This window comes from Hyposmocoma kahamanoa, unplaced genomic scaffold (assembly GCF_003589595.1).
Source record: "Hyposmocoma kahamanoa isolate Upper Pololo Valley unplaced genomic scaffold, ASM358959v1 84, whole genome shotgun sequence".
Classification (NCBI taxonomy): Eukaryota; Metazoa; Arthropoda; class Insecta; order Lepidoptera; family Cosmopterigidae; genus Hyposmocoma; species Hyposmocoma kahamanoa.
In genome coordinates, this window is record NW_020654229.1 from 6,357,189 (window position 1) to 6,375,694 (window position 18,506).

General features: G+C 38.6%; 1 protein-coding gene and 1 pseudogene across 1 annotated transcript in view; both read left to right on the plus strand.

Moving 5' to 3' along the window:
• LOC113234437 overlaps positions 1-17,691 on the plus strand; it is a 68,711-nt gene extending 51,020 nt beyond the window's left edge. The window contains exons 33-41 of the mRNA XM_026469747.1: positions 964-1,082; positions 2,357-2,428; positions 8,514-8,600; positions 9,219-9,327; positions 9,520-10,493; positions 12,410-12,584; positions 13,090-13,182; positions 14,139-14,264; positions 16,932-17,691. Of these exons, the coding sequence (XP_026325532.1) occupies positions 964-1,082; positions 2,357-2,428; positions 8,514-8,600; positions 9,219-9,327; positions 9,520-10,493; positions 12,410-12,584; positions 13,090-13,182; positions 14,139-14,264; positions 16,932-17,110 (1,934 nt within the window). The 3' untranslated portion in view covers positions 17,111-17,691. The remainder of the gene's footprint in view (positions 1-963; positions 1,083-2,356; positions 2,429-8,513; positions 8,601-9,218; positions 9,328-9,519; positions 10,494-12,409; positions 12,585-13,089; positions 13,183-14,138; positions 14,265-16,931) is intronic.
• LOC113234536 lies at positions 2,538-4,940 on the plus strand (annotated as a pseudogene).
• Positions 17,692-18,506: the final 815 nt, after the last annotated feature.

Below are 18,506 nucleotides of genomic sequence, written 5' to 3' on the forward strand. Positions count from 1 at the left end.
TATTTTAAATAAAGTCTGGATTTAGTTAAATTTTATAAATTTATTTTAATGCAAGACTAATATATTCCTACATTTTAGACCTTCAAAGTCATTGACTTAGAAATAAATGGACGACGGGTCTAATACAAAAACCACGAAAAAAGTGTCCCAAGTCAACCTATTTAAACGTAGTGACATGTAAAGGAATATGAAAAAGCTTTTAAATTGTAATGTCATCGCAGTACTGTCTAATTTTGCTTGCTTCGCTGTCAGTCAAACAAACGAAGACTAAAGCGTGAATGACGCTCTGTATACGATTTTAACGCCCTATAATTTCGGACACTTTTTAGCGCTGACCCGACGTCCATATAATTGTAAGTCAATGTTCAACGTCTTAAAAATGTATATGAAAGGAATTTCATTTTTCTTGTCTATTTCACCGACTAACTCTGTAAACGCTGTTGGATAACGATATCGTATCCGAATTGAACGTTTAACTGAATAGCACGAAATGGGGCACATTGGTAGAGGCCTGTGTCTAGCTGTGGACTGCAGTGATGATGGCACATGGAACATGTCAACTTTATGTCTCAGGGTGACAGACCCAGTGGCATTAGTAAGTATTAGTAAGGGCGCGTGACTGTCGCGCTGCTGAAGTGCGTCCAAATTTTCCCATGCCTTCTTTTATTCAGTCGATTGGAATAACTGATATCCCATATTGCAGGGTGTTGTTTTACATTATCTGTAAATTGTTCAATGCATTTTTCATCCATCGTGGTTAATTTGAAAAAATAATATGTACACCTCACTAACCGGGACTGCAACCGAGCGTGACTGCAGCGCGACAGACGCGCGGCCGTCACGAATGCTGCAGCGCGTCTAACAGCGGCTAATTTGAACGCGCCCTAAGTCTTTGCGATTTAAGCTATCTGCCTTTTTACCCCGGGTACGATGCCAATTGACATATTTGTTTATTCTTTGCAGCACTCCAGCCAGTTAAATCGAACAAGCCGTTGCCTGCACAGCCCGCCAAGAAGGAGAAGAAGAAAGAAAACAAAACCCCGGCAGCTGTGCTGGATGGCATACAACTCGTGCACAAAATGGTAACGTTTCTGAGTCCGGCCTTTGCACCCTCGTTCCCCGTCCATGAAGACAGGGCTCATGATGCGAATGAAGCTTCATATTTGACGCTTTTTTACTTTATTCAAACTAATGTTACAACTGGGAAAGTAACTCTATCTGGTACGTTTTCATGCCTAAACTGCTGAACCAATTTTTATGTATTCTGGTAAAACGACAGATGGGTCCTAGGAGAAGGACATAGGCTACTTTTTGTTACAAAAATAAATCTTAAAGTGGGTGAAATGGGGGATGAAGGTTTGTATGGAGAACCAATAAGACTAAAAATTTGTATAGTACAGTAAGCTACTCGAAATGGGAGGTTTTAAAGTTATTCTTCATATTGTATCGATTGGCATATGCCATAGTTTCCCAAAGTGGTCCCTATCGCCCCCGAGTGGACGCTGAGAGTTCTGGGGGGCCAATGCAAGCAACGAAGCAATTCAGGGGCGTTGATGCTGTCCTTTGGGGGTGTTTAAACCTTTGAACCTCGTCGGTAGGAGTAGGATGTGCCGCGTGCAGGTGAGATGGCTATGCAGTTGTAGGTTGGCGCCCCTTACACCCCAAGAGTGGCTGGTAACAGATGGATGCACGCCGCGTCCGATCGACTAGTCTGGAAATCTTTGGGGGCGGCCTATGTTCAGCAGTGGACGTCTTGTTGTCACCGTAATGATTTGGCAAATTAAATGACATTTCGTCTCTATTTCTGGTTATATACTCGATGTGAAACTTATTTATACTTATTATTGATTTATGGTGTATGGTCGTTACATTTGTTTGCACTAAGACGTGCCTGAATGTCGTAAGAGGTTTGACATTCTGGCACGTCCGGTTGCTGCTACAGTTGCATTTACCATAATGTAGAAGGAAAAGGGTCATAGCTAAGTTAACAGCGTGTTATGGACCCTGTAGGAAACTGCAAATTATAGAGAGAGAGGAGGATTAAGGGTTGAAATACAAACCTGCGAAGCAAATTTGAAATTTAAGAATGTGGTTTTTTCTAATGTTTACATGAGTTCATATTTGTACAATTGAAAATTAAAGAATTTTTAAAGTTTGTTAAGTTATTTTATCATAATTTGTGTTTGAAAGAGACTGGTAATTACACTTAAGTAGAAGATTGTAATATAGGATATCAGGTCTCTTACCACAGATAACTTCTCTTGATACTATGTTGCAGATGTTAAATTTAAAGAATGTTACCTTCCTACCGCATTGTGATTATAAATTGATTATATATAATTGGTTTTGATTTCAGGTATCAAGTAACGACCCGTCGGAGAAGCTAGCCTCTTGCAGCATTATGGAGCAACTTAGCTGCGGTGTGCAGGTAAGGGTTACTGCCATTTAGGCCGGGGCCGCACTGGTACGGCGACGCGAGAAAATAGGTGGCCGCATTGCAAAAGCGAGAAGCCTGTGAAACGTCGCTACGTCGCTTAATGGGTGGCCTTATTGAGGTTTGTCGCGTAATTGGTCGCGTTTGTGTTGTGGAAAGAGGTGTGGAGTCTCCTTCGCAACTCTTCGCTCGAATATATCGCGCTCTTTCACACGAACGCCGCGGCAATGCGGCCGCTTAGGTACATCACCGCATATTTTGTCGCAAATCGTGACGAATCGCCGTCGCACCGCTGCTAGTCGTACGAAATTCAAGTGCCGTCGCGAGTCGCTGAACAATTTTATTTAAAGCGGACACCCTCATTACTCGTGTAAATTATGAAATTTCTTTACGATATGAACAAATAAATTTCTGTAGTGCGGCCACCGACATGTGTTTATATGAGTTTTGTTTTCACGAAATCGCCGTCGCTTCGCAGTCGCCTTAGTAATGCGGCCGCGGCCTAACTTATCCGTGACGTTGTTATGGCAAAAGTTAAAAAGAAAACTACGTTGCACAATGTTAAATAAGGATGTTACCACACTTATGAACGCGGAATCGACTTGCGGTCGAAAGATGCTTAATATTCATGCAAAAAGATCTAAAAAAACGTTTATTATACGAGTGGCGGAAATGGAGAATCGGACGGGCGGTGTAACGGCTATTATTTGAAAAAAAAAGGCAAACAGACAAAAATTACCATAAACCAAAGTCTTTAACTGTTGTAAAAAATTTTGTAAAAAGTTGTAAAAAAATGTAATTTTAACATCTTATATATAGGCAATCAAATTAACCCTTTCTCTTAAACAGTGTTACAATTTTACAATTATTGTTATTATAGTTACTATTCTCTACACGGTAAAAACAGATTACTTAGAAAAAGACAAAATTCTTTTTATGAAGACAAATTTATTAAATCCAACAAAACGATCTTCTCCCTATAGACGCTAGAGAATAATTACTTGATAATAGTAAAAAAACGTCTCAAAAGTGTATTTTCGTTACAAGACAGAAATATTTAATCCAAGAGCAAATTAATTTACTTCAAGTCACAAAGCCACTCTAGATTCAACAAAATATTTATTTCTTATTAGAAATGTCCGATTTGGATTTGAAAAAAAAAAAAGAATGAAAAATTGAGAGGTACTTAATTATTTGACTGAAGATTTATGTTTTCTAATATCAAAAAGGATAAATTTACAGGGTTATGGACCCAACAGTGCCAAACCTTAAAGTAGCAGAAATAGGATGGAAATATGGAATCTTCTCAAATACTTGAGGACCATCCAGTGCCGTATAAATGCTACAGCGGCAGAAAGCACTAACAATACCAAATATATGAGATGACTTTATACTATTGAAGTTAACAAAACGATAGCGCGTTTCAGAGTACATCTAATGCCATCTAGCAGTGGCGTGATGGAACTAATTGCATTGTTACAAGTGTAGTTTGATTTCATGCTGTAACCAAATTTCTTAAATTATGACTATAAAGAACACCCTAACAAACTAGAGATACTACGTATTGTTTCTTTGGATAAATGACTGTTTATGATTTTTATGATTACAAGCACAAGTAAAAGTAATCGTTACCGCGTGCGCCTTCGGCGACATGTCACGACAAGATTGACTATGAAAACGTAACGAAATGTTGCTTTAAGAATATACTCTAGAATTTAGAATATTAATCTGAATAGAAAACTACTTCCTTTTTTGTTTAAGAATATATTTTCTTAAAATACACCCAAGAAATTTTGAATTCATTTAAGATTATTTAAATTTGATGTAAGAGGTAAAAATTTCTTGATATAAGTAATGTCCAATTAATTGATTACAAATGAAATAAAATCTTGAAGTGAACGTATTTGTCTCAAAGTTAGAATAAAGTTAAGAGTAAAATTGTATTAGAAAAAGATAAGCAGTATTTTTGTAGTGACAATATTTTATTACTTTTAATAAATATTTTTTCAGAATTAGCAAATATTTTGAGAAATTGCTCTTTCTTATTAGTAGAAATCCTTTTTTTCTGTGTAGTAGAGTGAAAGAGTTTGTCCAGGGAAGACGACGACCATGTGCTTTCCAAGTTTTAAAAGAAATACATCTAAACAAAACGGCACGTACAAAACAAACGGCGCGAAAATCCACAGGTGGCAAGGCGCCATGACAACAACTGACCAGGAACGGGGGCGTCAAGAAACCCCACAGAGGGAAATAAGCGTTATAAAAGAGCACAGAGCTGATTATAAGAAAATTGCCATTTCAAAGATTAGAGAGGGAAATCGCTCAAAACTTTATAACCGATCTTAGGTTTCAAGGTTCAGCTGTAACGGCGCTTCAAGAGGTAAGCGAAGCGTACCTATTAGGATTGATTGAAGACACTAACGTATGTGCTATTCACGCAAAAAGGGCAACTATTATGCCCAAAGATATACAACTGGCTAGAACAGTCAGAGGCGAAAGAGCGTAGTTTATAAATATAAAGATATTTAATTTGCGGTTTATTGTTGTTTTTTCGTTTTGACAAAACCTTTTTGAGGATAGAAAAAAAATCATTCGATGCGGCCGGATTCGAACCGACGTCTCCTAGCAAACGGTGCCAGACGTTAAGCCAATTAAGCCTCGGAACGAACCAGCGGATCTTACAAATTTTTCTATGTGCTTGTTGTCGGACCTTTGTATTTGGTTTTCAACGACTTTTTCAGCCGTAGCTCTATCTATGAGAAATCTATGAAAGGTTTTCGTCACCCAGTTAGGCACCTTTACAGCTACCAACCCAGGCTAGAGATGTCGCTATTAACTGTAATTTAATTTTCATATGTTATCCTTTGTCATTTCTATTACAATAGAGTAATAATAACCATTTACGCTTCTTTTACTCAAAGTGTACATGGACTTAATTATCTTGGTCCATCGTACAAGTTATTACTAGCAGTAGAGCTCCTTGTGAAAGAGTTCGTCCAGGGTGGTACTGCCACCTTACCTACTGGCTGCTGTTCTGTGCTCTAACTTGCCACCTTACTTGTTTCTGCCGCCAAGCAGTTAAGTTAGCATTACTGCCGTCCACTAATTAAAACGCGGTTAATTGACAAGACAGATTCTCCAAGTCTCCAAATTCTTTATTAAAAACGGTTAATATGTCCGACATGTCGGGTAACCGACATACATTTCGTAGCATTAGAGCTCCTTGTGAAACAGTTCGTCCAGGGTAGTACTGCCACCTTACCTATTTCTGCCGCCAAGCAGTAATGTCAGCATTACTGTGTTCCTATTTTGAAGGGTAAGAGTGCTGGTGATGTTACAGGCACAAGGGACTTGTAAACTTATGTCTCACGGTGACAGGCGCAGTGGCAGTGCCCCTCAGATCTATCAGATTTAAAGCTCTAAGTGACACAGCAACTGTTATGGACAGGCGTGTAGCTTACCATCAGGCGCACGACTTGTTCGTCTCGTCACGTAATATTATAAAAAAGTAAAAATGAAATAAAAAAATGCTTTTTCTGAATTCTAGTTTTGAATTATTTATTTACTCATCAGATCATCAGGAACTTCGTAAAATACCGACTGCCTACTCTTTTCTTACGGATCCAACAAAGTTAGTTCCGCATAAAGATTATCAAGTTTAGAAATAAGTGCCAATCATTGACCTTACCAGCAATTGGACGTTGGGTTCGCGCTAAAAAGTGCCCGCACCTATATGGCGTTAAAATCGCATACAGAGCGTCAATCGCGCAACAGTCTTCGTTTGTTCGACTGACAGCGCGGTTGTCAATCATGCTGTACTATATAATAATAATTTGTAAACATATTTTCACTACACAAATATATTGCGTTATCATAGTAATAATTTAAAAGTATTAGTGTCTCCAGTTACCACAAGCGATTGAATATTTAGAACAAAGAAACTGTACAGTCGCTTTGATTTTAATATTATTTTTAAAATTATTTTTTATTAAGCGTTGGCAATAACTAACAAAATATTGTTGTACTCGTTTTACGGCTTGGGATTACCTATCAGAAGTCAGAAAATACATTTGCTCGAATTAACGTTGGCTCGAATTTTCATAAAGTCAAATGTATTTTTTTAGGAATATTACAAAACAAAATCTAATTTTGTCTTTGTGAAAAGCATCAAAATTACTTGAAAGCGTAACGGTTTTATTATAAATAGGTTTTCGGAATTACGGATATTTGAGTTTACGTTTAGTTGGAATATCGGTACATTTCTTATAGTACACGCTTATATTCACATTTGTAGTAATATTTGTATGTATCTGCCCAACTCTTTAATATTTCTTTAAGTGAATTTGTACAAAATTCGACGTAATAATATATATAAAAATTAATTCATATTTACAATAAAGGCTGCTCCATTACTCTTGTTCTTGTTCAAGTAATTTTCAGTTGAAGCTAAATATGATGCATTTTGTTAAGTTTCCAGTAGAAGCTGAATATGGTGTGTCTGGGCCCCTAAATTGTTGCAAGCAAAATTAGGCCGTACTGCAATGACGTTACAATTTAAATTAAATGTTTTAGCTTTTTTTTATATTTCGTTACATGTCACTACGTTTGTATAGGTTAACTTCGGACATTTTTTTCGCGGTTTTTGTATTAGACTCGGCGGCCATTTGTTGGTAGGCGTCAGTGCATTAAAGTGTTTAAACTAGTTGTTTGCACTATACAGATGGCACGTACATTATACCGAGACGGCTCACTCTTTTGTCCTATTGTATTCCAAAGATGAAGCTATAAGACGAATCGATACAAATTGTGTTTCGCCAACTATACTTCTTCTGATCGTTAAGCGCGCTGTATGACACGCAAAAATATGCCCATTGCGGTCAAGCGATATCTGTCTGAAATACGGTACGTGGGTGTATAGTTATTATTATATTTTCACTACTCATGATCTAAAAAAACGCCAATATAGCCTTACGTAGTGTTCTGTGCCTTTATTCGCATAGACGGTGACGCCATATTCCCGCGTTTGTTTATGAACCGTTTTAATGACGCGGCGAAGCTCTTAAATCGTTCGAAAGACGCTCATGATTACCATAGATCGCTAATAGTAGCGTTTTGTTGCGTTTGTTGTATCTGTGTCAGGTTGGAAAAAAACTAATACCGCGAAAATTTCAGAATTTTGGTTTGTAATTTTCTTGTAAAGCGAAAACGATTAAAATATTTTTTTCTCGCGATCGAAGTGAAAAGTAAAGTTTTTACCTCGAGACTAAACGCCAATATAAACCTTCTGAGTAATAGACACCCTAGCGCGGGTGGCTATCCACCTCGGGTATACCGGGTGGAAATTTGTAATGCCACTACACAATGCTAAATACTGGAGATAGAAATTTTTACTTAAAGGAAACATTCCTTTATTTTTTTAAATAAATAAAACTGCATTCATAGATTTTCGAAAATTTCTAGCAACACGCGGGAATCGAACCCCTTTAATCTGAAAAAAATGCACCCTGCACTTTTATTGCATCGATCGATAAAAATAATTAGTTAATTATAAAAATAAAATCTCTCTCACAAAATTGGTTAATTGAATGAAAAAAAAAACATGAAATCTTAACGTATATTAATAAAACGAAAAAAATTCGTTAAAAGGTTAAATTTGTGTATCCAAGAAAATGGAGCTCATTTCGAGCAAGTAATTAGTTAGATTACCATTTTTTTCGTTTTATTAAAATACCTTAAAATTTCACGGGTTTTTTTCCATTTAATTAACCAATTATGTAGGGATTTTATTCTTATAATTAACCCTATCGATCGATGCAATAAAAGTGCAGGATGCATTTTTTTCAGATTAACGCGAGTTCAATTCCCACGTGTTGCTAGAAATTTTCGAAAATCTATGAATGCAGTTTTGTTTCTTTAAAAAAATAAAGGAATGTTTCCTTTAAGTAAAAATTTCCATCTCCAGTATTTAGAGTACTTGCCCTCCAGGTGGCATTACAAATTTCCACCTTGTATATATTGGCTCTTATTAGGCCCTCGATAAACAATATACTATGAATTAACTTTTTTCTTTCTTTTCAAGGTGGCCGATTTGAAACTTCCGCCTGGCATAACGCTGACCCGAGTGCAGCCTAGCGAGAAGAAGGAGCCTCCATCTATAAAATCCGTGGTAAACAAACTGAAATTTAATTTATATCATTGAACATTCATCATGCGTTTGCCACCATGAAAATAATACATTTTTTTTCTGACAATACTCCATTACTTTGTTATTATTATCGATACAAAGATGGAACAACATTAGAACGTTGTAGCACAGTTGGTAACAGCGTTGGCCCCGGTGTGGCAACAGACGCTGGTTCTTTTAGCTTGTATTTTTTATATGTGTTGTTGATGATAGTATCATTTCGTACGAGTATTCTTTTTGGATTTTTTTTTTACCAACTTCAAAAAGGAAGAGGATCTCAATTTGACTGTATTTTTTTTATATTCCGCCAATTCCGCCATTTGTGAACGGATTTAGATGATTCTTTTTTTTTTTGTCGGAAAGAAGGTACCTCAGTATTGATCCCATTTAAATTTGAAGAAAAAATTCCACCTCTAAGGATGGCAAACTAGGTAATGAATCCGGTTTCGCGCACTTTCCGGTAACCGACTTCAACAAAACTTGGCGAATAGGTAAGGTATGTTCTAAAATATTTAAAAAAATCCGTTGAAAAGCATCTCCCCGAAATTATATAGAGACGTTTTTCAACTTACCTAATAGTTGCTGACGGCATTGTTACAGCCGCTGTGGAAGTGCAACCAGCTGCCGGCGGCGCCTACGCCGGTTGCGCGGCCGCAGCCCGTCATCAACGCGGACCCCTCTTTGATGATGTTCAGCACCGCGCAGCCAGGTCAGCTTTACTCCATTCGCGACTATGACTTAATTTTTTATTTATTTATTCTTTTACAATACGCAACCATGATGCATAATGTAACTTAAGGACTAACATTCACCACAAACGAATTAAAATTCACCTTGTGTCGGGACTCCAATAGTCTTAATGTCACGCATGTCGTTTTTAACACTACATTGTACGTTTCAGAGCCACCGAAAACAATAATAATACCCGAGCCAGCCCCAGTTCCGAAGTCGAAAAAAGCCAAAAAGAAAGCCAAGAAGGCAGCTGCTGAAGTGTCAGAAAACAAAACGGATGGCACTAAAATGGTCACACTGCGGAACCCAATGTTTCATCCCAACCTGCCTCCAGTGCAAATCTCGAACCCGGTTAAGAAGACCGAACAAATCAGGATACCTGATCCCATACCAATGCCACCAAATGCTTGTCAAGCGACCATCACTCCGACGTCAAACGGAATGTACACTATACGTAATCCGTTAATGTCAATGATGCATCAGCAGAGTTTAATGGTCATGAAGACTCAGGCTCCACCGATTAATCCTCTATACGGACAGCCACAGTACACTTATGTGAATCCTAACGTATATCCAGTGCCAACTCCTGCTCCACAAACATACGTCATTGATCCGTCTAGAAATTCACCAAAGAACGATGAATATCAAAGCAGAATAATGAATCTGGCTTCGTTTACACAGAAAAACGATGAAGGATACTCTTTGTTCAAGACAACAGAGGACAGTCAGCAGAGAAACTTTTTGACACCGGAATACTTTGAGAATCAACCTAAGAGCACTGTTTCACCGAACCCCATAGGTACTAGACCGAACAATGAGCCCAACCGTCCTTTTGATTCAAGCGACTCCTCATTGTTTGCAAATCCGGTGCAAAGACCTGAGCCTATTGGTACACCATTGAAACGCGATGAGGAACGGGGTGATTTTTCAAGTTTGTACACACCGTTTGGACAGGAAGACAGAAATGTGTTCCGTAATGCTTTGTTCAATGATAAAAATGAATCGGTGAAAATAGATGATGTTACTTTGACATTGTCCAACGGTGATCCTTTGCCTTACTTTCAACGGTTGAGAGTCGGTTCCAAGTTGAACAACGAGGTGACAATACATCACGTGACCGAGTCGAAGTTTTATAAGGGACAGGTAGGTTATGACAGTTTTCTTTTATAGAAGTATTAATCCCACAGAACAATAAATACAGTAGAAGTGGATAGTTAGCATCTGACGCGTGCCAACAGTACGCTTCGTTACACCTACTTGAGCTCAGTCCGCCATTTTGGCTTTGTATGATATGGTTGTATCATTCTTTCGCGAAAATTGTCTAAAATCGTGGAAAAATGCTTATTGTGCTGTTTTGGAGTGCAATAATGATAGTAGTAGATACAAGTCTTATTTTAATTTTCAATTTTCTGTTTGTCCAATTGATTTTTTGTACCATAACAAACGGAAGTAAACATTATCCCAGAGCAATATGGTCGAGTTTTATCTTTTGAAGAACTGAGTAAACATTTAGAATTTTCCATGCTAGTAGCGAACGAAAGTTTATCAAAAAAATGCTTCATGGGTGTTTTGTTAATTTGAAACAGAATTAATCAAAATGGAGTTCGTTAAGCAATGTGTGCGTTAAAGAAGACATCTGTCGTCAAGTAGATACTACTTTATAAGTATTAGTTCGGTTGTTAATCGTTCGTCGTAGTCCAGCTACAGGCCGCAAGATGGCAGCACTTTGAATAAAATTTCAATATAAACTCGAAATATCGTAACTTGCAATCAGTGTTGGGCAAAATTTAATTTTTGTGGCAATTAAAGATTGACAATTGATTAATTGTCAATTGCGAAACAGCAATTAACGATTGATCAATTGTTAGTTGCGAGAACCGCAATTAACAATTAATCAAACCCCAACCGGGTCCCCAACCGGGGGCCCCAACCGGCCCCCTAACCTGCCCCCAGCAGGCCTCCAACAGGCCCCCACAACCAACGCCCTAACTCACCCCCATGTGCCCTATAAATTTATCATAATTGTCAGTTTTAATAGTTAATTGTTAATCAAAAACATTGAAAAGATTGAAAATTGATTAATTGTAGATATTTGCGATTAACGATTGATCAATTGTTAGTTGCGAGAACCGCAATTAATAATTAATCAATTGTTAATTGCGGTTTTTGTTAATCAAAAACATTGAAAAGATTGAAAATTGATTAATTGTAGATATTTGCGATTAACGATTGATCAATTGTTAGTTGCGAGAACCGCAATTAATAATTAATCAATTGTTAATTGCGGTTCTCGCAACTAACAATTGATCAATCGTTAATTGCTGTTTCGCAATTGACAATTAATCAATTGTCAATCTTTCCCAGTTTTTTAATCCCAGTTGGGGGCCCCAATAGGGGCCCAGGGGCCCCCAACCGGGCCCCCAACCGAGCCCCCAACCAGGGCCCCAATCGGGGGCCCCAACCGGGGGCTCCAAACGGGGCCTCCAACCGGGGCACCCAACGGGGCCCCCCAACCGGGCCCACAACCGGGCTCCCAACCGGGGTCCCCAACCGGCCGGAATTGATTTTAATTGCAATTAAAATCAATTCAATTGAAATGAATTGCAATTAAAATCAATTGCAATTAAAATAAATTGCAATTAAATCAATTGCGACGCGTCGCAATTGATTTAATTGCAATTGATTTCAATTGAATTGATTTTTTAATCTGATTGAAATTTAATTGATTAACGCCCAACACTGCTTGCAATAAACGTATTGAACTTTCAACAATATAGCGACAGGGTTGAGATTGAATTATTTCAATTTTAGAATTTGTTACATCTTTTTAAATTAGAAACTATGACCAATCATTATCAAGATTTCACAGTGTTTATCATTTGTTTGTTTCTGTTTTCGCGACATCTGTTCCGATAGTAATCGAGGCTTCAGGCACTTCCATTGTTTTTTTTTTGTCTTCAGTGGGTACAACTATTACAATGGAGACTGCTCGCACCTCTCGTCACGCCCTACCTGAGACGTGATCAAACTGTTCATAATTAACAATGTAATCCATTCAGGAACCACCGTTCGCGACCCCCGCCGTGGAAGAGTCGCTGTTTTCGTGCCCCTTGGGCAGCGCTCCCCCTGCGGGGGCCCCCGGCGGTGGCTGGCCGGAGGGTCTCTACGGACCCAATCCTGCTGTTGTCAACAACAACAATACCACCGCCACTACTACCACCACCACCACCACCGGTAAGTAACCGCGACTTATTCGCTCTGATAATGTTCTCTTGTGTCAAGAATTGGCTTCCTCTTAGAGAGCTTGTCCAGGCTAGCACACACTCTTTGATAATGGAACTATTTTAGTATTTGTAGAGCCCCTTGTACAAAAATTCGTCCAGGGAAGTACAGCCATCTTACCTCTTTCAGCCGCCAAGCAGTAATGTAAGCATATACTTTAGCACGGATATAGGAAGCAATAAACAGAACTAAAGACGATAAAGTATTAAAAATATATTTAAATAGTGGTGCTCTTGCACATACCATATTGCATTTTGTTTTTATCAAAAATTATGGTATTAAAGTTAAATTATTAATTATGGTAAATGACAACCTGACCGCCAGTTCGATTCTCGGTAGGACCAGGATTGCTGATTACAAATGTCAACAAGAACAATGAAAACTTATTTTCAGGGCAAGAAGACGTTGAAGTCGGTTAGGGTTGGGGTGCATTTACATTCATTTCTTAATTTCTCAGCTACAACTCAACCCACCACTATGTCGTCGACCAGTTCTGCTGTCTCAGCCGGCTCGGTGGGTTCGGGTGGCTCAGTCGGCTCGGGTGGTTCAGGTATGTATTATCCTACCTACGTGCGCTGTCGGCGGCTGTCGCTCATCTAGACACATAGACAAAAACGCCTCTTTTCGTCGTTTAGAATTCCGTACCGCTAGGATGTGCGTATTAACCCCCTTTACACAGTCCTTGTACATGGTATGGAGCCCCTTAGCATACGGAGAGACGTTGGCTATCTTTCTGTGCTCTACCGTCTTTGTAATGGGTAGTGCTCTGAGGAACGTTTCGAACTGGTGCCACCGTCTCGTTTCCACCATAGCACTCACCGCCAAACTGCATTAGATTAGATTAGATATTGTAGTGATATTAATAATTTGAGTTTAGATTACTAACGACATGTTTCGTTTCAAATTATTATTTTTAATTCTGGCTGATTTTTATTTTGTTATTGTTGTTTCTAAATTGCTGTAACGCCGTGGTAAATACCGTACAAAACGAACGGAATCACATTTCATCGGTAATTAAATAATAGATATGTAATTTTTCAATTTTCGTTCATAATAGCAAAGCTCAAGTTGCACTGGTCAAATTCGGGCTGGCCAATCGGAGCGCAGTTGTCACCGTAATGATTTGGCAGAATAGTTTTCAAACAAATTATAACACATTTCGTCTCAATTTCTGGTTATATACTCGATGGTCCGTGTAAAGGCTAGTCGCGCAGGATAGACCGCGTGAAACTTGCGCGTGTTGGAGTGCGCAATCTTCTGTGTCTATGTAAAGCCCGCTATTCACTCTCTTCATAAAAAGGCGCAAGAAATATTTTTTGTGAAATAGATCAGAAGGCATACAATTTCATACATTCTTCTTCGTCTTAACTACCAAAGATGAAACTGTCGGAATCAATTAAACCAAGGCCAAAATGTGTGAATAGCTGATATTTTTCTACTTATACATATAAGAGGAATCTCATTTGCTGAACGTGCCTTTAACCTAGCAATGAATGTATCGTGCAGGTGGCACTGCCAACTCAGCCGGGGAGTCTCCCCGCTGCAGCTCCCGAGGGTCGCTGCAAGGTCTGCAGAACGACGACGATGGCGGTTACGGCGCTGTGGGCACTCGGGCGGCTGCCAACCGTCCAGGTACACCACATTCACTGTTCTATCTTTTTGTTGGACTATTTAAACCTGGTATTACAAAAAAACATTTTTTTTCTCAAGCGAATTAAAACTGTTTTTTTTCTGAAGTATTTTTTTTTAAAGTATGAAAATTAGATGCCACAATAAGAAGAAAAAAAAGAAGATAAAAATATGTCTAGGGCTTTAATTACACGTTATCTGTTTTTGGAATGAACTTGTAACAAAAGCTCTCAAGCTCGGTATTATCCCTTGACCTCTCCTGTTAGTATTCCCTGAACCATAATAAAATTGACTCTCAAGTAATGCGTAAACAGCAGAGATCGGCGTCAGAGTATATTTATCTTAGACTACCAAAGTATGTGTAATAAAGTAGATAATACTTCCCTTTGAAATCTCAAACAACCGTACTACCACTGTACAATAAAATTGCACTAGCCCGGAGGGCTAATAGAGGATAAGCTAGACATCCTCCCGTACCTCCAGTCACTTAGGTTATTGGGAACTTTAGAGACGCTGTTTTTCGGCGTCGGAAAATGAGCGTGCCTTACAGCTCCGCTACCAATGGGGAGATTTGGTAGTCGACGGTTCAGCGGTGGCAACCGTTAGTTCCGGGAAGTGAACGTGCCTACAGCTCCTGTACCTATCTGAAAAATAGGGAGGGTGCTGTACGTGCACCCGGGGCGGCTTACCAAAGACACTAGCCTTCTGAGAACCGGATGAAGTCCATGCAAACTGGCTGATCTATTTATTTATATTTTAAACAACTTATAACTAAACATGTAAGTCATAGTCACAAAAAAGGTTGAGTCGATCACCGGCCAAAGGTAGGATGCGGAATTGGGACCACAGAGCTTTGGGCGGTGACCGCCTTCAAATAAGCAACCAACGGATGTTAGAAATTTTGGTTCTGTGTTACTGAACACGTCAATATCATTTGTTCTGCTTAAGAATTCAATTACGGCTAGGGTGTCGAAGAATGGTGTCGGTCTTAGTGTCATTGTGCTAGTTAAATGTAAGTTGAACAGAGGGTATTTGCGCTGACGAAAGACGTAACGAGATTGGCGGGATAAAAAAGGAATTTGAGCCAATAGAGGAGGGTTAATTATACAGGGTGTTGATTTGCATTCTCGGCATATTTAAAAAATTAATAATATAAATAATGCCAAATCATCTAAAAATATTTTAAAAATATTCTGTTCAATATTCTGGCTAATTGTATCTAGTAAAGTTTTGTAAAAATGTCCCGCAAAGTGTACTCACCGCGGAGGACAGTGACCCCGCCACTCGCTTCACCGAGCGATACGGAATCTTTCTCGTTCGCTTATTTACCCATTTTTAAATCATGTTTATGTACTAGTATTGTTATAATTTACTAATTATTTACATGAGTTAGAAAAGTTGACTGAAAAAAGATTTATTGTAATTTAGGTTTGGTACTTACCAACTTTAGGTTACATGAAAGTAGTGTTAGAAGTACCTAGCTCCACAGCTGGTGACAGGCTCCGTGTCGGAGCCAGCCACAAATATGCAAAGTTTCGTTTCAACTTAGCACATTCTTCACAACAGAAAACGCAGAAAGAAACCAAAGACGATTTTTGCCCGCAATTTTTCGACACTCGTAATCTGCGTAAACTAAATGTTTCACATCATGCCATAAGAACACACTTTATGGTAATGCACATGGTAGCGGTTATTTTTGCACTAACTCTTGTTTACATCACACACAAACCACGTTGAATTTCGTGAGAAACTAGAATGTATGCGCGATGAACGCAGACGCAATACGCAAGGTGGACTGATGATCTACCAATCACGCGCTCGATACGATTCACCCCCCGTCTCTACTCGTACCCTGCCGCCAAATAGAACTAAAATGCATATTTTCTGCGCATACTGCGCATAGGACCATTGTTCAAATGGTTGCCGGTACCCGTGCCACGTGTATTGCAAGTCAATGACCTTTGGATCAAGTTTGGTTACCGCAATTAAATAAAAATTTAGGATCTTTTTTTTTATTTATTTTTTTAGTGATTTGGGTTCAGTTTCGGATATAGAATGACCTCTGTAAATATGGCGAGAATGCAAATCAACACATTGTATATATCCTCTTATTAGGTTAAAAATATATTTTAGGAGCGCCAGTTTTCGCCTGGTCTCAAGCGATCTGTACGATACCATACCCAAAATAAAGGGTGTAGGGTACATATACGGATAGTACCCATAAAGTTTTGCTTTACAAATATCTCAAAAATTATTTCTGGATTCGTTCCAACATTGCAATATAGAGTTTGTTGTGGGGATTCTACACTGCGCACGTAGCTTCTAATATACTTCGAACAAAGGCGTTATATAAATTACAAATTGCCTGTTAAAAAACTTAGATTGCCGCTTGATGAAGCCTAGACTTTTCCAAGCATTATTATATATATCGATAATATGATCGTTAAATCACGAACAGACTTCACACTATTCAAGGTCGTGCCACCGAGGCTGTACTCACTGAGGATTGGAGCTCTCCGGGAATAAGATCTGTGGTTAGGATCTGACTTAGGTGATCCCTGTGCTTTCCGCATAGCCAAGAGTTTGATGAGGAGGGTTACTATAAACAAAACTTATGTATAAAAATATAGGGCTGTACTTTAAAATAATGAAAAAAATCTCTTCTTTCAGAATCAAGCGTTTTCCTGCCTGACCGCAACATAACCAACTTATCAACACTGGAAGCGTCCGAGAGAGACATTGAATCCTTCAAACGCTTCGAATTCTACTTTGAGCCACCGCAGCATAAGCCGCGTGTGCAACTCCACGTCAGCGACATCGCTGCCGCCCTTCGGCATAACCAAAAGTAGATATACTTTTGCTCTACAAATACAATGGACTCAAAACTTGAATAATTTATTGTAAACACTAATTATTGAAGACTTAGTCTCTACAAAAACGTTAAATTATAATCGCCCTTGTTTGTTGACTTGGCCTTCAGACCAAATATGTGCGCACGATGCGTTCTGTAAGATCGTTTATGCACTACGTCCAATTCGTATCAGACCCTGTCAAGTAAGTTAAGCTATTTGACTAAATTCAAAGATGCATGATGCGAATGAAGCTTAATACTTTACATTGTCGTTCAATTATCCAGTATTACTTATTTGACAGTAATTGTTTCGAATGGATGTTGGACGGAAAACGACAGTAACCCCGCAGTTCCGAATCCGAGAAATGACGGTCGGAAATGTCACTGGACTGGACTGGAATTAGTACACAAGCGACATCAGAATTGAAGTCTCGGATTCAAAACGAATACGAATAGGATGCAGTGCTCAAACGCGCTTACGGTCTTTTGTTACTTCGACACTTGTATCTCAATATACATTGACTAATTAAGAGCAGGCAGGCCATTGGTCGGTTGTAAATTGTTAACACTAAATAGACATTGTAAAAGACGGAAATTATTATATATTTGCAAGGATTTGACAAAATACGAATGTGACTTAAAAATAAATGCTCATTTATATATAAGTCGGTCAATTGAAACGTTTAGGTGATTGACTACTCATCGTTGTACTCCTGTCTCGAGCGACTTCATGAACTTCATAGTATCACAAAGAGTCATAAGTTATGACTCTTTGTGATACCAATTACACCGTCGTTTACACGTTGTTCCGAGCGACTTCATAGTTTTTGACTCTTTGTGATACCAATTACAACATCGTTGTAATCTGTTGTCCCGAGCGACTACATAGTTAAGTTTTAACTCTTTGTGATACCAATTACAAAATCGTTGTAATCCGTTGTCCCGACCGACTTACCAGCTACAACATCTATTTACCTTGCTGTCCTGAGCGACTTCATAGTTAGCTTATGATTCCTTGTGATATCAACTACGACACCGTTGTAGTCTGTCGCCTCGAGAGACGTCTTATACAACTTTTAACTCTCATATGATACGTTCATTTTCTTTAGTAATTAATTTAGTTATGGACTGATAAAAGTGAGTTGTTATGAATAGACTTAACGATATTTATTATCGAGTCGGTTCCGTGCAATGGCACTGTCGACAATACGTGGTTTTACACCTTTAGACCTTACGTGTTTTACACCTTTGACCTTGGAGTGTTGCTAAAATAATTTAGCAGTGATGACAATTTGATTGTTGGTGATGAGGATGGTTCGTGCTGAACTCAACGTTGTGCAATTGACTGATGCGCGTGTTTTTATAATGTAACTTACGTCGCAATTGAAAAATAA